Source organism: Macaca thibetana, chromosome 1 (genome assembly GCF_024542745.1).
Source record: "Macaca thibetana thibetana isolate TM-01 chromosome 1, ASM2454274v1, whole genome shotgun sequence".
Lineage (NCBI taxonomy): Eukaryota > Metazoa > Chordata > Mammalia > Primates > Cercopithecidae > Macaca > Macaca thibetana.
In genome coordinates this window covers 97,475,123-97,499,017 of record NC_065578.1, presented here as the reverse complement: position 1 = coordinate 97,499,017, position 23,895 = coordinate 97,475,123, and the positions used below count along the sequence as shown (strand labels likewise).

The window sequence follows — 23,895 nt, the reverse complement described above, 5'->3', positions numbered from 1 at the left end:
TCCTTTGTCTATATAAAACATATTTCTAGTCTAAGAAAATTAAACATGTTTAAAACTTTTTAGAAAGATAACATCAACATTCATACAAAATTATTTTACAAGAAAAATGGAAAATGCAAATCAAAATAGTTCAGCATATATTCTCCTTAATAAAACTACAATAAAGTATAAGGAAACTGAATTAAATATCCTTAAACAATAACTTACAGAATTTCTTTAAGAAAAACTTAAATCATAAGTTTATAAACTTCAGAACAGAAACAGACAAAAAAGCATGAAGATATGAAATAAGAATTGACAGAAACAAAAGGCTTTCTTAAAAAGACAAAAATCATCTTGGAAATAAAAACTAACTTACAAAACGCTCAAGTAAGAATAAATTCAACAGCAACAAAAATAGATTATAAGAAATACTGAGAAAATGCAAGTGTAGCATTATGCCAATATAAACAAAGAGAAAAAAATCATAGAAATGTAGTTGACATAGAAAGTAAATATAGAACAGCTACTATAGAAATAATATAATCCCCTGAAAAATAAAAAAGCAAAACAATGAAATAGAATTAATATATAAAATTACAATCAGAGAAGAACATCCTGGGAATAGAAAAAGACATGACTCCCATATTTTAAAAGGCCCATATGTACCGGAGAAATCACCTAGACAAACTCTAACAAAACTAGTATTTTTTTTTAGCCATTAGACTGTAAAGGTGAAGAAAAATCCTGTTGGTTTACTCAGAACACACACACACACACACACACACACACACACACAGACCCCAGTTCTATCAATCTAAACAGAAAGAGAAACAGACAAGCAGATAAAGAAAATGTCTATAAAATGTAACATTGATAAATTAAGGTGAATGGTATCTGAGTGTCCACTGAATTGTTCTTTCAACTTCTTTGTAGGCTTAATTTTTAAAATAAAAACAGAAAAATTATCACAAGCAACACACACAAAAAAGATAACGAGCAATGTTTGTGTAAATTATTTCCTAATTTCCTATCATAATGTCATAATATTTTTGGCTGCATAATGTTCTTTGTAAAAATTTTATGCCATTTTTTAAACCAATAAACACTTCTTTGGCATTTAGGATTTGCTTTAATTATTAGAAACCTTCAAATTTTCAACATGGGTTAATTTTTTTTTTAATGAACCAAAATCAGAAGAAAAAGCAAACTGGCAACAAAATAATGAGACTGACTTTTGAAATGATTCCAGAAGACAATCTTTAAAAAAGTCTTAGCAATGTCAACATGAACAGAATAAATATAATCATTTTGAAAGGTGAAATGACATTTGCTGTGTAAATTTCATAGTTTGTTTCAAAAAAGAACCTTGAAGATAAGTAAAATTAAAAAGTAGATGAAAAAAGAGAAAACATATTACTTTATAGTCACACTAAAAAAAAAATAAGAAAAAAATGGTAGGGCTATGGATATACCTCAAAAGATAGCACCACTTTCCCTTCATCTTTCTTTCTCTTTCTTTCTTTCTTTCTTTCTTTCTTTCTTTCTTTCTTTCTTTCTTTCCTTTCTTTTCCTTTCCCTTCTTTTTTTTTCTTCTTTTCTTACCCAAGCAGTCTAGTGTGATTAGTTGGTTGACTGATCCAACATTCATTGAAAATGTACCATGGAAAGCATAAATATGTGATCCTTTTTCTCGTACCGCTCACATGTTTTTAGGGTACAGATATGTACCTAAGAGCTATAATATGGTAACACAAGCATACACCTAGCACACATAATAGAGGTAATACAGGCATACAAATAACAGTTATAAAACAGGTAAAGAGTAATTTGATATGTGCCATAGCAGAGGCAGAGAAAGTGCAGGGCACCATGATAGAAAGGAGATGGTGCTTGGTTCGCATTTTTCAGAGGATGCCCAAGAATAGTAACAGAAAGTTTCACAGATGTATAGGCCATGACTCAAGTGAGAAAAGGCTTTCCCAGAGAATTATGGGAAAACTCGTATAGTCAGAAAAAAAATAACAAGATTTAGAGATCTTTCAGAATTCTTGGGTAAATGCAGGACACAATGTATGACAGCAAATATCCATGAGCTCATTCAAAAGATACTTATTGAGGCCATGCAGAGTGGCTCACACCTGTCATCCCAGCACTTTGGGAGGCCGAGTCCGGTGGATCACTCGAGGTTAGGAATTCAAGACCAGTCTGGTCAACATAGAGAAACCCCATCTCTAATAAAAAATATATATATACAAAAATTAGCTGAGCACGGTGGCACGTGCATGTAATCCCAGCTTCTCAGGAGGCTGAGGCAGGAGAATCGCTTGAACCTGGGAGGCAGAAGTTGTAGTGAGTTGAGATCGTGCCACTGCACTCTAGCCTGGGCAGCAGAGCGAGACTCTGTCTCAATAATAATAATAATAATAATAATAATAATAATACTTACTGAGCACTACCATGAGGAGACCTGACTGACATGCTCAGGATTTTGAAATTGGTCCTCAGAAAATACAAAGTTTTGAAGGCTTTGAAGCAGTGTGGAATGTGGTGATCATGCAAATGGTTAGTGGCATATGAGGGCCTGTCATGGTCCAACACTAGACATCATAGTCTGCCTTGACTTTGTGCAACTGACATGCCCAATAAGTTTATCTGTCACTCCTGTGGCAACACGGTTTCTGCCTTAAAAACACTTTATTTCCTGATCAAAATTACCAACTTTTCTATTACTTCACACAATTATCCTAATGAGCAACCCACGGTTCTCTAGAGAAGTCATATGGCTGACACACTATAAAAATAACAGAAGAATCAGTCCTAAGCTATATCATACTATATATACACATGAATGCTGAATAAAGAAATAATTTTTCTTCTAAATAGCCAGATATGGGTATAGCATGAATTATTCATAGAGAAAGCTAAATGGCCCAATTATTCACTTTTTTCTTCTGAATATTTGGACATAAAATAGGTTCAGTCTAAAGGTTTCTACAAACTCCAGAAACATTCTCCATATGCCTGGCAGAGAAATCTACTTTGTCTGATGCTTCTTTGTCCCTTTCAATCACAGGGATGAAGATAATGTACTACATCAAGAATTATGACTTGATTGGAAGTGAGTGTGATTTTCTAGGTCTTCTTGGTTGTTGTGTTTACATGGTTTCAGTTTGAAGTCAACCTTTGAATAAATCTCCTTTGGCTCAACTGCTGTTAGTTTCAGCTTCATTTGATTTAGGCAAAAAGAGTACAATCATGTGCTGAAAGATAGAGCCAAATTTCCTGCACGAGAAAGTAGAGATGTTGCCCCACTCCTCCTGAGGATTAGGTAACAAGATACAACAAACGCTGGATTGGGATAGAGGACACTTGGATGCTAGGACTCAATCTGTCACATTCATTCATTCATTCATTCATTCATTCATTCATTCATGCATTCATTCAACAACTAATTATTGAGCTTCTTGTGCACCAAGCACTGAACTAGGCATTGAAAAGAAAAAGCTGGCATTGACTTAGTGAAATAATCTTATTCAGAATCAACTTTCTCAAAAACTTTCAATATTGGGCTATCTCCAACATAGTCATGAACTCAGGATGATTTTAATAACCAAGCGGAGAGTGTGTGAAACGAGGATGAGAATTGGTAAGGGTGGTGAGGGATCATGCTGTACTGGGTAATGTATGCCCCAGCTAAAGGCATTCAAATTCAAGTTTTTGAAATATAATATATTGATGGTGGGGAACCACATATGTGAGCTCAATTTGGATGGATTCCAATTTCCCATCCTTGAACTATGTAATTTATAGGACATTCTCTGTTCCTCACATCACTTTCATACTTTAAAATGAAGGAATGAGGCCGGGTCCAGTGGCTCACGCCTGTAATCCCAGCACTTTGGAAGGCTGAGGCGGGTGGATCACAAGGTCAAGAGATGGAGACCATTCTGGTCAACATAATGAAACCCCGTCTCCACTAAAAATAAAAAAATTAGCTGGGCATGGTGGTGCACACCTGTAGTCCCAGTTACTCGGGAGGCTGAGGCAGGAGAATTGCTTGAACCCAGGAAGCGAAGGTTGCAGTGAGCCAAGATCATGCCACTGCACTCCAGCCTGGTGACAGAGCAAGTCTCCGTCTCAAAAAATAAAATAAAATAAAATAAAATAAAATAAAATAAAATAAAAGAATGAAAGAATGCACAAATGAATCTTATTCTTTAGAGCTTGACTTCTGTTTAGTTTTTCAGAAATGTCTAGTCAAATACAAATTTGGTCAGGAATCACTTCTTCCATGAGTTAGTTCTATAGAAATGAGAAGCAAACTTGGGGAAAAGCATAGAAGTAGATAGGAAAAGAAGCTGATGGCACATTGGCCCACTTTGTTGTTTCCTTTTAGGTTGAACCTACCTATACACCCTTCCACTTCTACACTTAGCTTAAACTCAGAAGTGCCTTTTAGTCAAAGTCTTTGTTTCAGATCTATGATTTAGATTTGGTGCTAAACAAGATAGATTTTCAGCCTGTGAAGTATTAAGTACAGTATCTGACACATGGTAAGTGTTCCATAAATGAGAATTGTGAAAAAGACACACCGCATTGTATATGAGAGCCTTGTCTCATAAATCAGAACTTGATTTGAAACCAGGCTCTACTTTTTACTAGACGGGAGACTTTGAACAGGCATTTCAGTCTCCATAGACTTAGTTCCCTCAGAGTAATTTCAGGCGGTAAGATGCAATGGGATAAGATGTGTCCCATATTCAGCACAGTGACTGGCACTTAGCAAGAACTAAAGAGGCATCGGCCATTTTGTCAGCAATGATGAAAGTTCTGCCTATTTTTTAAAATATTCTCATTTATCTTTTGGAAATTGATATATAAAATATCTTAGGAGCACATTATTAAATGTATCATAAAAATTACTCTAAAAGAAGTCTTACATATCAGTTGTAAAAATTATACACATTGGATGGTTCTACAAAGAGTTTAATCATTGCTTTATCTTGTTTAAGCCTAGAGAAAACCAAGTGGCACAAGGATCAATATCAAACTTCAAATTTTTTTTTCAGAAGGAAAATCTTACATCTAGAGTTCAGGCACATTTTACACATCAGTGAAAATTCCAATCAATATTTCTGAAACTTGTTGGCTGGCATAGATTTTCTATATGGTTGGGAAATTGTATCCAGTTAAATTGTGAAATGTTTAAACAGGGCAACAGAAGTTATGCTGGTATAAATGCAAATAATATTTTAAAATTTAGTGACTAACCAAAGTCCCTAATCTTTGGTCTTATCTAAATCTAGGGAAACTAGTTTGATGATGCTAAGTCCTATTTGTGTATTCATCATCCACATTCTGTTCACTTCTTTGAAATCAAAAAGGGACATCCTATTTTTTTGCACAAAGGCTTGTTTTAATCAACAAACAACCATCATCCCACCGAAAATAATTAAACACCTATTTAAAACATAAAACTCAGTATTTTCGAACAGTGTACTTTTATCATTTACTTCCGTTTTTTTAAAGCTTGGTTAGGATGAGGTTTTTTATTTTTTATTTTTTTTTTTTTTTTGAGCAAAAGCTTTTTTCAGATGACACTGAAGGGCTGCCCTCCCTCTCGTCCACGCATATCGATACCAATCATTTCTGCGCCTCAAAGCAATTTCTGACATGAGTAGCATCTCTTCAACATGCTAGCTGCCTGAACCTTAAAAGTAAACACTAATAGTGAAAATAATCCCTCAACTTTTAAAAGGAAAATCTCAGAGGTACCATAATGCTAAGGGAAGACTTCATTTCACCCTGGATTTTATTTAACTATTATTCTGAGTTGTCTCTTTTCAAAGCAGGAAACATTTCTCCTTTGGCAATGTTCTAAGCAAATGACTTCATTTCAATTATATAAACCATAAATAAACAGAAATAAAAGAGATTAATGAGCACCAGTGCAACTGAATGACAATCGTTAACGACAATTTTGCTTTATTGAAAAACCTCTCTCTGACTTTTGTTCCATTAAGACCATATCCTAATTATCTCAGTTTCATTCTGCCATTAATAACCTTATTTTCTTAGAATTAGTACTGATAGATGGGTTTTAAACTGTACTTTCATAAGTAAGACAGAGTACAATCAAGAAAGGGGTTCCCATGTATAGTTTGTGGGAATACGTTTGAAATGATCACACTTCCTAAATGGTCTTGCAAATCAGACTTCAGCTAAATGTAGTACTCCATTATAAGGGACAGGGGAAAAAATTGAATGTTGAAGTTCAAATTCATATAATAATTAGAAGGGACATTTATTTCAAAATGTGGAGGACTTGACAGTAAGAAAATGACAGAAATTCAGCTCCACCATGAATTATAAATGTCAAATTACTGGTATGCATGTAAAAAAGTATGTAGCTATTAGAAACCATACTCCACATTCACGTGCAGTGCTTCTGCCTTTATCAGCTTCTTATATTCCTCTAAGGTGTTCTGTCATTCACTGTCAAATTTTCAGTGTAAGATTATAAGACATATGTCAGATCAGTGTCCAAAGCTTTCCAGGTGCTGGACACACCAAAGCAGTCCCGTATTTTACACAATATTAAGTATATTAAATGGGAAAAGCTGCTCAGTTATTAGAAGTCAGTTACAGAGGGTACTCTAGCATGTGATATCATCTACTCTGAGGAATGCAAAGTGCAGGGGAGGGGGGAGCAGCATGACTCTATATTGTGTGTGGACTCATGATGCTGTCAGAGTGTCAGCAGGATGAACAATGAAAAGGATGTTAACTAAATTTTGATGTGCAAGAACATGTGTTTAATTTGCAAGATGCTTTGTTTAATTAAAAGGTAAATACCATTTACAATTCCTCTTGCAGACAAATTTAGAGCAGCAACAACACCTACAGAGTGTTCAAATTGCCAGCAGAATTTCTTGGATGCATTTGATCAATTAAAAGGGTACACATTTGGGGAAAAATAATTATTTTTTCCATTTGTTTTCAAATAGAAATGGCTTTATTTTCTATAAACAGATTATTCCTAGAATTTAATGCCTAGCTAAGTATGGATTTAAAGATCCAAAAACTATATTATTATGTACCTGGTGCACAGCAAATATATCTGAAGGCTAAAAGCTTCTCTTGTCACTCAATCTCCATTTCAAATAGGATTTGTTTTCCCCTTGCTGTCTTTCTGCTTTTCTTTTTTTGGTAGGTTAGCTCCAAAAGGAATGTGGGTCACGAAGACCCTTTCACCCCTCCAGAAAGATAACCTCAATCACATTATTTGGGAGGTTCAACATAATTATTCCATAAACTCTGTCCAATCTTAAGGCAGATAAAAAAGATCTCAGATCTGAAGTTTTCCTTGACTTAAGATTTGCTACTTGTGACCATGGTGGGAGAGCATGCTATTACTTCTTCTGGCTTCAGGGCACAAAAAGTTGAAAAAGACCCAGACTTCCTTACTTACAACTTCTAATCTCCGTAATACAGGTAGTAGAGATAACAATTCGACCACATTTCTGCAATTCAACACTTCGTGTAGTTGTAGCTTGGTTTCGGATATGCTTGGAGGCAGGAAATATACCAGTGACTCTCCGGAGAATCCAACTTAATCATTTCCCTGGTTGACACCACCACATGACGTCTGACAACATGAAAGTGAAATTCTGCAAAATTTCTTCAACAGTTCACATGCAGTGAATTGGACTTGGGTGGCCCCCACTATGGAACAAACATCTAATAGTTTCTTTCAACCAGTCCTGCTTACATGTTTTGTGTTACGTGACTAACATGTAAAAGACTAAAATATGAAATAGTCAAACTATTATATTATTAACATATTATATTATAAATTATATCTGTTATATTACTATATCATCAGAACTCCGAAGAAAATAAAAACTAAACTGGCAGAAAACAGTACAAAAGAAACTTCAATGGAGTAAATGCACTTTTTCCCCTTGTAATATCAGACAAAACCCTCCTCTCCCCTGTCCCAAATTAACTAAAAGTTTTATTCTGTATATTTGCCGAGAGGGAGCTTCCTTTCATTGCCAAGTCAAATACAGTAAAACGCTAGGGGGAAAAAGTGCTCCCCTCAAGTGGTAAATACGGATATAAGACAATTGGCCATTGGTCCAAACCTTGACAGGCAAAAATTCTTGTAAGGGAAGTAGCAGGGAAGGGATTTAAGGAAGTTACTGTATCCTAGTCATTTGATAATTTTTCATTTCAATGTCCAGTATATGTTCCCTTTGTAATGACCAGTTGTTTTCTAAAAAAACACCATTTTTAATGAATCTCACAATCACAAAACCCAAGATTTTACAAGATTGAATTATTAATACCTTTCCCTCCCCAATTATTCCATTGATGAGGGAAGACTACCATACACCATATTCTAAAAGGGAAAAGTTGAGTTAATCACAAAAACCAATTATAATAATCCCTGAAGCTTCTGCCTTAAACTCAAGATAGTGCTCTCTTGCCCTTTGGTTCATCTGCTAGGACAGTCTAATATACATTTGAAAATGTGTCAAACATCTTGTTGAATAATTTCCTCTTTGATCTCTTTTTTATTTCTTTATCCCAGCACCTGTACAAGTCTATGTTTTCTCACAGGCATTTAATTCCCGATTCACAGAAAGACCCTGTGATGACTCTGGGAAACAGTCCTCCTTGGTCCATGGATGGATCATCTGAGAGGGCCCTACTTACCCAGTTAGGGCTTGCTATGACCATTTACTACTAATTTCCAGTTGGTGATTTTATTATTTGGTGATTTCATTATTTAGTTGTTCATTACTTGGTTTCATCATAAGTTCCTCAAATTTCTTTAACAGGAAAAGCAGAAGAATATCAGCATATTTTTGTCTGCCTTGAATTTTATAATCTATTAGAGGTAATTTTTAAGAAAAATGTCTTTATGAAATGTCTTTATAGCCATTGTTAAGACTGCCATTTGATTCTGTCCCACTCCACCACCAGAATATGTTTCAACAAATGAAGGCCTTTTTTCAGGACTGTTTTATTTTTCCCTCTGTTGAATTCCTAATGCCTAGAACAGTTGCCAAGTTCATGACGATAACTAGTTGTTGAAAGAGTGACTGAATCTCTGACAATGAAAGAAGTAGGGACGTGATGCTGTGAGAATGCACGGGTCTTGGAGCTTGAATACAGAAAATCTGGGTTCCAGTTCCCATTCTCCCTCTGACTAGATGGGTGACCTTGAGAATTCTGTGTTACCTCTCAGGACATCAATTTATTCATCAGTAAAATAAAAGGGTTAAACTAGATCATTCCAAAAAGCCCTTCAGGTCTAAAAATCTGTGAACAATTTATGGTATAAATTCACACAGACAAGCAAGCTTCATTATATAACATAATAGTTCAAAACTGATATTGATACTAAGGGTTTTAATGAGAGGTGAGAGGGAAAAAAATCCCAACTTGACAATGACAATCATGTTAAACTAAATTAAACCTTTGGAAAAATCACAGATCCCCAACATGACAGGAGGCCATGTGGCCAAATAATCTGCACAAAAATGACTGAGAAACCTAAGACATGGGCTGCAGCCCAATCAGTGACTTAAGGCAGTTCATCTGGTTTTCTCTGATACTTTGAGCCTTACTGAAAATGGAGGAACCCTAAGATCGTTTTTTGAAACATATTCTGGACCGGAACTACCTTTAACGTAAAGGGTAAATCAGTTTCCACAATTTACTTCAGTACATCATAAGTGTGTCTTAAAATGTGGATGCCAGTCAAAAATCTTTGGCCAATTAATATAGTGTATATATTTTTTCTGTTAAAGTGTTCATTCCAGAGGTCTGTTTTGACATTTTTACTGTAACCATTCACAGTTGCAAAGAAGAAATATATGAATGGAGACGAAAGGCACCAAAATCTTGTTAGTGTTAAACTCCTTTGTGAACAAAAGCTAGCAGAAATAAATGTAATGTGGAATGGCTTTCCTGGAGTAGGGTAGGATGGGTCTTGGGGGTTGGAGAAGACTAAATTGGTACTGAGACCAGCCTTTCAGATATCTTTTTAACTGCTTTAACTGCTTTTCAAGCTAAGCTGATGTAGTTATTTTAGTCTTTTGCCATTTTTGTCATTTAATTCACCACTGAGAATAGCCCTATTTCCACATTTGCATCTTTTCAGTATAAAAAGGTATTCACAATTAAGGTGAAAGAAAGCTTCCTCACTGAGAAATATGGGATTTGGGTTGTTAATGATCTACTGCTTAGCATTTTCAGAAAAACCAAGGATCTTTTTGTGTTTCAGCAGTATGGTGAACTGAAATGGATATAGAACCTGGACCTGCAACTCTGGTTTTAAGGCCTGGCTATGCACTTTGCTATGGTAGCTAAATGGATTCATTCTCTCAGTTTTCTCATCTGTGAAATGGGGATAGGGAGTTCATAACAAACATTTTAAAGAGCAAATATCTCCCTTTGATCAAATGCTTTCATTCCAGGAAAAGAAAATATTTTCTTCTTTTCTTTACGAAAAACAAGACAGACCTGAAATATTAGCTTAGTAACTACCAGTCTGAATTCAATACAATAAACCTGAGTTCTCAAGATATCTCTTTTACTGGCTGCTTTCAGATCCTTGCTCTTCTGCTTACCAACTGTTATAACCTTGGTCAAGTAAATAAATCTTCCCAATCCTTACTTTCCTTCTCTGTAAAATGTGAAACTATCATAGTAGCTAATCCATAGGATTGCAGTGGAAATTAAATGAGAAAATGACGGTAAAGGTTGCAACACAGCACCTGGCAACGAGTAAGCACTCAACACATGTTAGTTTTTATTGTTATAATTGCGATTTTATCCTCAGGGGGAGCTGCAACTCTTTACGGCCTGTTCAGATCTCCTGGACTGATGAATATAGAGGAAAGATACCAGATCCCTCTTTACTTCAGCCCCATCCCCTTCCTTATTAGCAGGTCAAAGATTCTGTCATCTACCTGAAAATACCAAATAAGAAAACAGACGCCATTTTAATAGATTGTCTCGTGGATCTTTCCTAGATAGAACAAACTAATTCCAGGGACAGTAAAAAAACAAACAAACAAACAAACAAAAAAAGTCATTTGGTTTATTTCCCCAGAAGAATGTGTGAAGAATGTAGAAGCCAATATTAATAGTGCTGATCCCTTACTGGACCTATCTATACTTATTTTTTGCCTAAGCTTATGATGTTTTTAAACTATCTTTCTCCAAAGACAGTAAACATCCAGAGGCAACAGACTTTACTAAAAGTCACAATAATCATAGCCTACTATGCCCATCTCTAACTCAAGGCTGCCTGAATAGAAAGAAACATTGTGATTTCTAACAACCTTTTCCTGAGAACAGAAAAGCATACAGCCTATTTCACTGTACCACTCAAAGCATATAGCCTATTTCAAGGTTAAACTAATTTCAAAACGCCATACAAAACTAAGTCATGAATTGTCTAGATAAACAAAACAATCACTTCCCCAGTTCCACAGTGAGGGGTGGGAGCACAGGAAACCTCCCAGAAATGGATGACTCTCTCTCTCTCCCTCTCAGTATAAGAATGAAAACTTTTTGGCCCATGCTAGGACTTAGGACTGAAAGTAGGATTCACACTCAGATACGGGAGGAAGTGTTAAATTAAGAGGAATCTGTCTTCCTTTACCCTCCCCCTCCCCAATTCACAGAATAATTATTGGTGTCTACGACCTGAAATATTAGTAAACATTTCCTCCAATAGCTGAGGAAATGCTTCCAGAAACATGCACATCGGTATACTCTTCCAGACTGGCAAGTGTGGGTTTGAAGAGAGAGAGAGTGTGTGTGTATGAGAGAGAGAGAGAGAGAGAGATTTTGATGCTTGGAAAACATGTTTTACAAAGCGGCCACAATTTCTTTTTCGGGGGGCCCCTTTTGGCTCCTTCAGACTTCAGCCCAGAGAACCAGAAAAGGGTCAGAGACGCACGAGGGAGAGGCTGAACTCACACTTACCTTTGACCAGTAGACGAGGTGAGAGTGGGTTTTGGCGCTTTGTTTGTTTTTGTTTTGTTTTCTGTTGCTTTTAGCACGCCCCCAGCGCCAGGGCGCTGGAGGGTGGAGGCGGGTCCGGGATGGGCAGCGCCCGCGGGGCGGAGGGGACCGAGCGGGCCGCCGCGCCTGCCGCGTCCGGCCAGCAGGGGGCTCCGGCGCTCTTCTCCGGGCGCGTGGGGCTCAGCCCGCGCGGCCCGAGACTCGGGCAGGGCAGGGGAGCTGGAGAAGGGAGGACCAGGGGAGGAAGACGAGAACTTGAGAGAGACCGACGGGTTGAGCCGCACAGCGGGGTTTCCCAAGAGCCAGCGGAGCCTTCTCGGAGCTGCTTAAGACATGACAAATCCTGGAGGCGCCAGGCGTTTTCGTGAACGGGGTCCGAGCCTCCCCCTTACCACGGCTCCAGAGTCCCGCGGGGCCGTCTCGCTCCGGCCTCTAGCCCAGGGCGCCCTTGGCCCGACGGGCAGCCGTCCTCGCGAGGGCGTTAGGGGGCGAGCCGTTGTCCCTGGCCCAAACTCGGGAGGACGGCAGAGAGTGCGGCCAGGGCTGAGGGGAGAGCGGTGACTCCCACGCCCCCGCGCCCGCACCAACCGCGCCTCGCGCTTCTGGAGCCGCAAAGCGCAGGCCCACTTAGGAGAGACAACGGTTTTCTATGGACGTCCTGTGTAAACCACACCTTTGCTTTGGCTTCCTTTCCTCGATCTGAAATCCAAGGTGGTGGTTGATTTTTTTTCGCTCTCCCACTCTCCCAGAGGAGGCCCCCGTCCGAGCCAGCGTTGGCGGGCTGCGGCTGCTGAAACTAGAGTTCCTGTGGCCAGCATGGTGCCCCTTGGCCGCTCCGGGGCTTCAGAGGAGAGCGAGCCCGGCCCGGGGCCAGAGTGGCCGGTCTGCCCCGCGAAGGCGCTGTGGGCCTGGAGACTTTGCGCTCTTCACTTCGCCAGACAAGTTTAGCCCGGGGCCCGCCCGCGGCACCTGGCCTCCGGCGGTTTTCGAGACCCTCTCTCAAAACTGCGCGAGCACTGAGATCGCTCTGGTATTAGCTTGCCTCCCTTTAGATGAGGAAGACATTGTATCTTTCTAAGGGGGTCTCTCAGACCTAAGTTATGTTGGTCTGCAGTGGTAGTGATGGCCTTGAATTTGTTTAAACTTACTGCCCACGACACCTTCTCCCCAAATTCCCCATACCCACACAGTACACTCCATCACGGCCACCACCACTCCCACTCCATTTGCATTTGAAAACCTCTGGAAACATAAGCGCTTTCAGGATGAACTCTCTCTCTCTCAGTTTCTCTCTCTCTCTCTCTCAGTTTTTCTCTCTCTCTCTCTCTCACACACACACACACACACACACACACACACACACACACACAGCCCGCCAAGTGGAAACTGAGTTGAGTCATAGGATGCATAAGAATAGGATTGGATGGTCCTTTGCTTCTGCTGATAATCCTGTTTAATAACCTAGGATTCCAGCAATAACAGCATTACAGGGTTTCTAGAACTCTGTTCTGATCCTTTAGAAACTATTAGAACAATAGTAATGATAGTAGGAGGAGAAGTAGGATTATGTTTTTCAAGACACTTGCAAGCAATCTGCTACATCTTTTATGGGAGAACTTAAAAATATTCCCCTTGATTAAGACTCACAGGTCAAATATCATATCTCTTTTCTGGAGGCTAATTAAAAGCAACTCTGTTCTTAGGTATTTGACAGTCATTTGAATCAAGATACCTGAAAATTTCTGACTCAATAGCAATGTGCTTCAGTACACACAATCAGGTATAATCATATATATGTGAGATATGACTTTGAAGGGGAGATTACTTTAAAAAAAAAAAAAAAAAAAACACCTACTCGAAGACAACTAGAAATGGCTGCTGCAGGCAACCAGTCACTGTTCTGGCTACAACATATTTGTGCAATTAATAGTCTCACAGCCTAGTCCAAATGCCCTCTTTACACGGAGCAGGAGTGTTAATGAACTGTAGATGCAAAGCTCTTAATGTATAGATGTAGTGTCCTCTTGAAATTTAACAAGCTTTGAAAATGTAATAAAACAGAGATAAGTATTCAGGTTATTTTTGTTTTGTGTTGACTTGTGTTTTTAATATTGTTTAAAATATGACACAGTTATCCCCAGTTCCTATCCCATATGTCCATTCTGGAGGACCCAGAAAACATATCAGTGGTTAGGGTAACAAAAAATCCTCCAAAAATGACTCAAGTTTTGCCACTAAACTTAAAGTCTTTTTTGAGCGTTTCATAACAGCTTTAAAATAGCAAAGTGCAGTTCATGTTTCTAGCTACTTTAATACAATGTTGAAATAATACTTCTATAATTTGACTAAGTAAGATTCTTATTGATGGCTAATTTGGTGTTAGAATTGATTATATTTCACATAATGATATCCCACTGCTCAATGAGATGAATATTTATATAACAGGGAAATACCATTGCTGGTTTCTTTACAACTCAGTGTGAATAGCCACATCATTGACTTCCAAAGAATAAAAAGATCTTTCCATAAACCTTCTGAAGTCATTTCTATAAACTTGCTCCACTTTGTAATATTGTGAAAGAGTTGATGTAATTTAATTTCTATTCTATCAATTATAAATTTATTTCATCTGGGCAAGGTGCCCTATTTGGAAAAGTTGATTGTGGGAAAGGATGATGGTATAGCAGGAGTATGGAGGCTGAAATAATCTTTCATTTTATAACCAAGAGAAACGGTGTAATTGACCTCATCATATCAGGAGCAGGGAGAATCTGAAACAGTTCGATTTGCACGCACTTCATTGAGTCTACCAAGAGCATACCGACATCAAATTGCCCAGGGCTATATATTTATTACTGAGAATTCATAATTCCAGTTCTATTATGTTTGGTTTTTTTTAATTTTGCTGGCTCTTGTGGAATAAGGATAAGGGAAGATGAAGAAAACCATACTAAGTGCATCAAAATGCTCCTTGTATCACAACAAAGTGGATGGTTTACTCCATGCAACTAAATTCTCAGAAGAAAAACTGAAATCACGTCTTTAAAGAGCATTTTTTCTTAATGTACTACCTATCTGTAAATAAAAAGTTTAAACCATAATGAAAGCAAACTTAAAAAGTTGACTCTAGTTAAATATTGGAAGAGACTGAGTAACTTGACTACCATCAATTTCCTGAGGACTTGGCCAAATTCTGCCTGCACTTTCAGCCTAACCTGCAGGGGGCAATAGCTTGACACGAATGACAACAAAGGCTGCTGAACTATTAGACTTGAATATCTGACTATGACCCTGGAATGTTGTGTAGGTTGGAAAGAGTGCTTAATTAATGTATATTGAAACAAAAGATAGGAAAATTGTTTGATTTGTCTTCAAGCTATATTTTTAGACTAATTCATAACTGTTAGTTTTTTTTTTCTTTCTTAAAGAGATTATCAAAGTTTTAGGAGACACATTCATCTTTAGAATTTTCCTGAACGAACACTAATTGTTTACTATGGAATTTGTGTAATGTATGTTACCAAAGAAAAGGCAGCAAAATCAAAATGACCATAGTTTTCAGTGTTCAAATGAATGACAAAATCAGAGGAAACATGGAATTTTCAGATATAGTTAATAAAAGATTGTCACATATCTAGATAATAAAGTCTGTTTCAATATTTTTTAAAACCTATAACTATAAATGGGTGGGGGAAGTCATCTCATTGTTTGCAATAGGTCTTCTTTCCATATATCAAACCTTAATTTTTAAAACTGGTTTAAACTTAAAATCATGATCAACAATTAGTGAGTTATCTCTTTTATTGCTATATATTTTTCTATTACAAATGGAATAGAATTTATTGGCTATTGATAATCCACACTCTCTTTCCCTCCCTCTTGGTATTTCCACTCCCTCCCCCATCCCTATATTTCCCCATCAACTGATCTGCGAAGACTGGAAACAAACCAAAAGGGGTTTTGGCTAGAGAGAGTAATTACAGAATTAGAAAGGAAAACTCTTCTCATCTCCTCACTGCAATCATATTTAATGTTCATTATGTCAATTTTAAATGATACAAAATGCCTTCCCCAAAAGGCATCCTGATTTCAAGAAGTCAAAAGTGTACCTGGCATTAAACAGCCTTGAGTCAATCCTGGTGGGATTAACTGGACTGAGTTTCTGTATACTGCACATGCTATGGATCTACTTTGATCACAGTAAGGAAAAAAATGATAATAGATTTTTTTTAAAAGAATTGCTGCACAGGAGTGTTCCGTTTCTTTTATATGTCAGAGTTTGATCTTGATAAAAACCTTTTAAAACATCCTTTTCCCCCCACTATGGTAAAGAGATCATATCTATTTTTGCTTTTCTTTAAGAAAAGAAAATGGGGATTGCTTACACGGGAAAGGAAATTTTATTCTCCAACACCCCCTCCCATTCTACTAAACCATTTTAGTCGACATATGTTTGTTATCAGAGAGAGGTGCTGTGAACACACAGCCATTTTCTTAGCAGCTTTTTGACTGTATGTTACCATAGTCCCACAAGGCATTGGTCCTTTCCCATTGGGAAGTCATGAATAAGAGACTATGAAGCTTGCACGTCAGATCTTCCTCAATTAATCCACCATTAGCATGTTTGGGATCCACTACTGGATGGTTAACAGCAGCTTTTGTAACTGTACGCCGACCATATCCAATTATGCTCTGCTAAAAATGAACTCTTTGCAGACCAACCCTCTCGGCTGTCAGTGTTTTCCGTTTTCCTATTTTAACGTTTGTGTATAGTGGCAGGCGACAGATGGTGTAGATCAGATCGATTTGATTGCATTAGATGATTTTTTCCCTTCCCCACTCCTTTCTGGAAGCTCGCATCAGCTGAAGGCTATCGCCTGGGACTCCTCGGAAGCATGAGCAAGCCGCCACCACGCGAAGGCACTGGGGCACAGCCAGCGCTAGGCGCCGAGGTCCCTTCTTAGGGCTTGTTAACACTGTAACCCGGCACTCGGAGAGAAGAAGCAGCTCCCACTGCCCAGAGCCTACCTCACCGCACATCAGATGACTCCCTGGCTTCTACACACAGTTGGAGTTCCGCTTGAAACCTGGATTTAGAGGGTAAGCACTTCAATCGAGATGGATTTGTGACAGTTACTTTGCCATACAGCAAGACAAATCTCAGCAAACGTAAAGGATGTAGGATGTATGGGAGAGGGAGACTATGTTTACATCGAAAAATGTGTTTCTTTTTGTCTGAGAACGAGAGTATTATTCAGTAAAGATGTGTATACTCTTTTTCCATTGATTGTAAGAGTCGACTACCACCCTCCTCCCGATTTTTTCTCTCTCCTTGGTGTTTCCCCCTTTCTACTTGAGAGGGAAGGAGAGAGGGAGAGGGAGGGAGTCAAGGGGGAAGAGAGAGAGAGAGGGAGAGGAGGGGGAGAGGGGGGGAGAGAGAGAGAGAGAGGCATTTCAGCTTTAGCTTAATTGGCTTATTTCCTCAAACCGATTGCTTTGTCGCGTTTCTTTATGTATTTTTGGTTGCAAATTGCGAAGCGATTAACTGGAATGGGTGTTGGAGTGTGGGGGATAGCATACGAAAGTACTGGGAACCGTCAGTGAGTCGCGGTGGCCTTGAGAGATCAAAAGGTGCTGAAAGCCCCCTGCCCGCAAAACACACCTCTAGTTATTGGGGCGCGAGAGAAATGTAGATTCTAATAAACATGGCTTGCAGGAGTCGATGAACAAAGGTACTTAATGCGGACCTAAGCCTCCGCTGATATTGTTCCGCTAGCAGTATCTAAATATTCAAAAGCGAAGTGTAAGTTGATCAACAAACGCCCTAATGGTATTGGGCTTTTTCCCTTTTCTGTTTTTGTGTGGAGGGTGGAGAAGAGGGGGAGGGTGGATGGGTGGGGGAAATCCGACAGCTTAAGGAGGCTTGAATTGAATATGCACCCAGCGGCAGTGGTCTCGTAGGAAATGGTGTTCTCGTAAGTCAGGCTGCCCCGCTCAAGCACGAGAGAGCTTTGGTTAGAGCTCAGAGCGTCAGTTCTGCTGCGAGTGCTGCCGGCAGTCGGCCCGGGTTGAGCTGTCCACTCGTCCAGGTGCTGAAGCTGGTGGAACATTGGGTAGGTAGGGAAAAGGCTGGCACTGCTACTTGGGTAGAAAGAAAGCATATCAACTGCGTTGTTCTAGTTTCTTAAAGCTTGTGAGTCTGTGGGTCACTGTGTGTATATATTTCATTTTAATTGTGAGGAAGCAAAACTGAAGGAGACTACTTGGAAAGCATTGAAAAGCTGTGTGGGTATTTATGCTGTGATTCTGATGCCCTGTGTATTGGTGTGTGTCTGTGTGTGTGTGTCTGTGTGTGTGTGTGTGCCTCCCTTGACCATCCTTTTGAATTTAAAACGTTCCATTTAGTAAATCCAAGCCTATCTGTATAATGTGTTTCTTGTTTTCCTTTTAATATTAGTTGAGATTTAAATAGAAGAGTGCAGAAGCAAATGTACACTTTGCTCATAGACTATTGCATTACTTTCCCTAAGGGCTTTTGTTTCTAGGAGTTCAAGCTGAAGAGAACCTGTCAGCTTTCTGAATTTTTTTTTCTTTTGGTTCTAGCCCCAGAGAAAAGCTCCACTTTATACCTATGTTAGGTAACAGCATAAAACATTGCTTATTTATTTGTTTTATTGATATCTGTCTTTTTGTAAGTGGTGTACTTAAGAGTTATCTGAAAATAATGTAAAACAGGCTGGTAGTTGGGCTATACTGGTTTTCTTTCTAGTTATTTTAGGTTCAGACATTATATATTAAACATCTATTCATAAAACCTAGAATTCAAGTTGATTTTTCCATCTGTAAGTAACATGTCAAGAAAATGATGAGTTGGTGTGCCTGGATAAATATTATATTTTTTAAAAAAAAAATAAGAGTGAGCACAACCTAAGTGCCTTAAATTGCAACCAGGTCAGTTAAAGATGAGTTGTGGTAGTGGGAGAGATTCTGTTATATAATTACTCCTTGATGAAGAGCTATTTGCACTTACATAATTTGGGAAATCATAATGTCTATTGCCATGTTTCCATATTCCCCCCCATTCCCCTTACATGGATGTACTTTCATGTATTTGAGAGTAAAGGGGAAAGCAAATTGAGAACTTTCTAATGAAGCTACACCATGTCTTGGGTAGTGACGTTGCACTTGTCCATTTTATTTAGTGAACAATAAACCCCCATTATCAGAATATCCACTGCAGGATCTTAAGACAAAGCTTTTCCAGTAAGAGCCATATTGATCATCAAAGAATCACAGAGATTCTCTCTCTAAATGCCAAAATTACACTCACTTTGCAAATGAGTTTTTATTGGCTTTCTCTTCTTAAAATAATTTTTATGAACACAGAGCTTCAAAGGTTTTTCTGTAGAGGTGTCCACAACAGCTGTACAGCAATGCATTTATAGTATATATTTTAAAGGTGTGCTATGAAATTAAATATTGTGGTGATATAAAATGATACTTAAATCATAGAAGCTCTACCAGCTTCTCAACTCAGTTAGTTTTGATACTATGGAAAATGGATTTAATTATTGTAAGCCTTGGAGCTTTTTTTTTTCTTTAAAAATCATTATGTTGTATAGCTCTAAGGCCTTCAAAGGAAAGATGCCTATTTTTGTAAATCTATAAGTATTTGATTTCAAGTAGTAAATTGAATGACTGTTTATTTTCTATGATCTTGGACTTGAGAAAAATGCATTTCCAAAACATACTATTGAAAATTTCACCCATGCATGACCCTATCTTTATTTAAGCCTCACTTCTTCCCAAAGCCGTCTAGGCAAATATATTTGTAATGTTTGTGTGGGTAACTATTCATGTCTCTTACAGGGTTCTCTGGCTGCCATGGCACTCAATCAAACCACCTAGAGTGGACTGGCCGAGACCAGACTGGGTACCAAGCAGAGAAGTACAGAGGAAGGCACTGGGAGAGCACCAGGTAAACTGAAGGTTACTTGTCACTCCCACTTGTGCCCAAAGATCCTTGCCACATCTTTCCTCCTCACTGGAAAGACAGCACTCTTCTGTGTTAAGTATTTGGTTTTGTGATTTGTCTTTCAGAATTGGAAATAGAGCGGCCATTTGGATTTGGGCAGGAAGCAGCCGAGCACAGCTTTGGATCCTTCTTTAGGGAAATCGAGTTATGGATTTATGGTCCCGGTCAAGCTCAGCCCATCCCCAGCCAGGGGCGGGCTCAGCGAGCAGCAAGAGTTCTGGTGGCGGCAGCGGCGGCAGTAGCAGCGGCAGCGGTAGCAGCGGCAGCGGCAGCTTGGTCCTCTGACTCTCTTCGGTGACGGGTATTCTTGGGTGGATAATACGGATTACGTTGTTATTGCTTAAGAATACGCGTAGTCGAGGAGAGTACCAGCGGCAGGGGGGCAGCGGCCGCCCTCCCCAGCCCACCAGCTGGCCACTAAACGCCCGTGGTTGCCAAGGTAGCACTTTCTTGTTCTTTTCATTTCCTCGGGTGTTTTCGCACTGGTTCCACCGAAAAGGCTGTGCGCTGCGCCTCTGGTGACCAGGACTGGAAAATGGGTTCGCGCAGGGGGCGGGGGGCGAGGTGAAGGGGATGGGCGGGGAGAGGAAGGGGGTCCGTTCCCCCGAGCCTGTGGGGCGGTTCTGCGTCCCCTGCCCGCTCCTCTCCTCTCCACGGTGGGGTGCGGCTCGGGGAGAGACGCGTTCTGGGCAATTTTCTAAAGTTGGGAACGACTGAAAGGCCTTGAGCAGTTTGGGAGCGTCGCGAGTGAGGTGCTGAAGCTGGGCAGAGGGTCTCTGGGGGCTGCCTCCGCAGAAAGGGCGTGTCCGTGGGCGAAGGTGCCCCCGCAAGCCTGCGGAAGCGCGTGACTTCGCGAATCCCGGGCCCGGGGCGGTGCCGGAGCCCCACCCCCGGCCGGCCGCGCCGCTCCGCAACCAGACTAGGCGGTCGAGCTGGGGAGGGGGCGGGGGTCCGGGGGCTGGGTCCCCGCGGAACTTCCAGATCGGAAGTGTGGCGGGTCTCTCAGGAACGCATATTTTCTTTTCGGATTCTCCGAGAAGGGGTGGAGAAACAGGATGGGAACCGGATTGGTTGCAGTGTGGCACAGACCTGGAACCTTCCTGAAAGAGGTTGGGGCAGGCAGTGACTGTTCAGACGTCCAATCTCTTTGGGACACCTCTTCAGCGCTGTCTTCCCTGCCTCTGCCTTTAGGACGAGTCTCAAACACCAACAAACTCAAGGCACGTCCCCTCTCTCAGGTCAGCTGCGAAGGGACGGGAGCAAGAGAGAGCCTCTCCCTCCTTCTACTTCGAGTTTTTGTTTGTTTGTTTCAAAATATTAATGGACGATAAAACAACACGGATTTGTCACCTCCTAGCGAAGAGGAAGCTACCGCCACCAACCCCCTCAAGCATGCCCGGGCACTTCTGGGGACAATCGGACGTGGCAGGAGTTGGCATGCCCAAGATGGAGCTGGGAAGGATGACCCAGAGTGGAAGGCGTGGGCCGGTGCTCCAGGTCTCAGCTTTCGCCGGCGTCGAACCACACAACTTTGCCAGCTTTGCACTTTGCCTTTCCCTATTGTGAGGCATCTGGGACCGTCCTATCAAGGCGCTTCAAAAGTGTAAGGACAGAGTGCTGGGGACAAGAACGTACCAGGGGCCCAGAAGAATTCACTAGCGCGGCCAAACACTAAGACCAGGTTTCCTCCCTGCGTAGTGGTCGTTGGTTGTGCACGGGCTGCGCACGAAGACTGAATTTCTGAGAAATGGAAACTGCAGGAGAAAAATCAAATAAACTTAGAGGCCTGCGAAGCTCTCCCTCTCGTCGCTCTGGGATCCCTCTAAGCTGACCTGCAACTCATACACCTTCTCCCCCTGGAGGATGGGCCTTTTCCAGGCACGAAGTGCGTGTGCCCCACTGGGCTCTTGCCCACAAGAGTGGTCTGAATCCTGGAGAGGCTGACACCGAGGTGTCTTGAAGGAGGCAGGCACACTCTCATGCTTCCCCACCTAGGGTTTCGCCTTTCTTCTAATATTTAGGATTCCCAGTGAAGGGTACTCCACACACACCCTCTCCCTACCCCTAATCCCACCCCATTGTGTCTGATCCCACAATTACTCCCAGGGTATCTATACTCACAGTTTTTGCGCTCAAAAAACATTGCTGTCTGCAGGGAACGGGTGGAGCCCTTCTCAGAAGCTCCCGGGGGCGAGTCCATTTTAAGAATGAGTTGAAGTAGGAAAGAAAACACAGATGCTGTCTTTGCATTCGACATTCTATCACCAGCAAGAGAATATGTAACTCCTGTTCTTTCCTTCATTATTCCATGAATTACCTTCTTTCTCTAGGGATCCACCAGTTGGTGGTTTAGGGCTTTTAAATATTGTGCTTGTTAAGTATTTAACAAAATGCAATATGTCTACTGGTGGCATTGTTTCATTGGGAAATTAGAAAAGTAGAAGCTACATACTTTAGCTCCTAGGTGGTCTCTAGAAAGTTGGCCTCATGCTGGTTGGCTAAATAATAAGTGTTTAGGATTTGAAAGGAAGAAAGAGAGTTGAAGGCCTGGTGACAGAGTTTGTGAGAAACCAAAGATGTAACACTCTGGCATTTGTTGAGGGGATGAGGAAGAACTTTTGAAAAATAAGCTATTCTATTCAGTTTCGTGCAGATTTATTGCAGTTGCTTCATCGAAGAAGAGTAATGTTTAGAGTGGAATAATTGCAGATGCTAGTGATGAAATCTAAAGGAAACCTCTACTCATAGTTAACAAAGTATTTTGTTGTTGTATAAATACTTATCTCATTGCTTTCTTTCCTTTGCAGAATCATTTCCCTATAAAAGCTTCCATTAGGTGTCAGTCTGACTGAACTGGTTCTTATTTAAGTTTGGGGTGAAAATGTTCCATCATCAGACCTTTTAAGATAAGAAAGTGGGAAAAATTAAAACTTTATTAAGTTGAAATTACTGGAGGTAATTTTTATTGTTACAAGGCAGCTTTTTTCTTTCCAGAAAAATAATTTAAAAGTCTATCACCACTAGTCAATTACTGATTTTGCCCTGTCACTGTCCATAGCCAAGATTAAGGAAGTACAAAATGCTTGTTTGTGCTTTTCATGCTAGATGCAAGTAGTATTAAGTAGTCATAATTTTTGGATGGCTTTTCAATTGATGTCATAATACTAGAAGGGTAAGCAGCCTTTTCTAATATTTGTTTTGCTTTACAAAGGTGATAGAAATTTTTCCTGAAAAAAGGAACATAGATTCAGCTTAAGCTGTTCATTTGACAATACTGAGGGCACAGTAAAGGAGAAGGGAGACAAATTGTGAAAATTACTTTTGTCCACTAGTTTTACTTTAATAAAGCCTGCCTAAATACTCAGAATTTATGAACACAATTTGTGATGTATAGGTGGGAGATTTTAGGTTGCCCATTTAAATTTATATAATGTCTATAAATGATCAATTTTATATTATAATATTCATTAATAAGTGTAAGAAGAAACATCAGCTTGATTGGTCGTTTGCTACCGGGTCCCAAGTAAGCAGATTGATAGAAACTGCATTTTTCAGAAAATTTGCTTATTTTATTCTTTGTATTTGTGAATCCTGTTCTGATGTTGTTGCTTGAATAGAATTGTGGGGAGTGGTGATGGTATTCATGGTTAAAGATCCATAGAGCATCATGACAACCCGTGAACTTTCCCCGAGGCCATTGTGAGCCCTAGAATGATGTGGCTGTTGGTGTCAGAGCAGTGGCAATCTAGAACCAGAACAGAGGTCCCAGTGAAAGTCCAAGCAAAGGCAAGAAATGATGAAGTAGCATTTTGATGGAAGGAATATTCCAT

General features: G+C 39.9%; 1 protein-coding gene and 1 long non-coding RNA gene across 2 annotated transcripts; both read left to right on the top strand.

Annotated features, from left to right (window-relative positions):
• Positions 1–18,012: 18,012 nt before the first annotated feature.
• LOC126947613 (uncharacterized) lies at positions 18,013–20,600 on the top strand. The gene is made up of 3 exons (XR_007723135.1): positions 18,013–18,143; positions 19,900–20,008; positions 20,131–20,600. It is a non-coding gene; the product is annotated as an uncharacterized LOC126947613 (long non-coding RNA).
• Positions 20,601–21,048: 448 nt separating this feature from the next.
• Positions 21,049–23,146, top strand: LOC126947611 (uncharacterized). The gene is given in 2 exon segments (XM_050778461.1): positions 21,049–21,371; positions 21,373–23,146. Coding segments are annotated over 2 exon segments (510 nt in total). The 5' UTR covers positions 21,049–21,120; the 3' UTR covers positions 21,632–23,146.
• Positions 23,147–23,895: the final 749 nt, after the last annotated feature.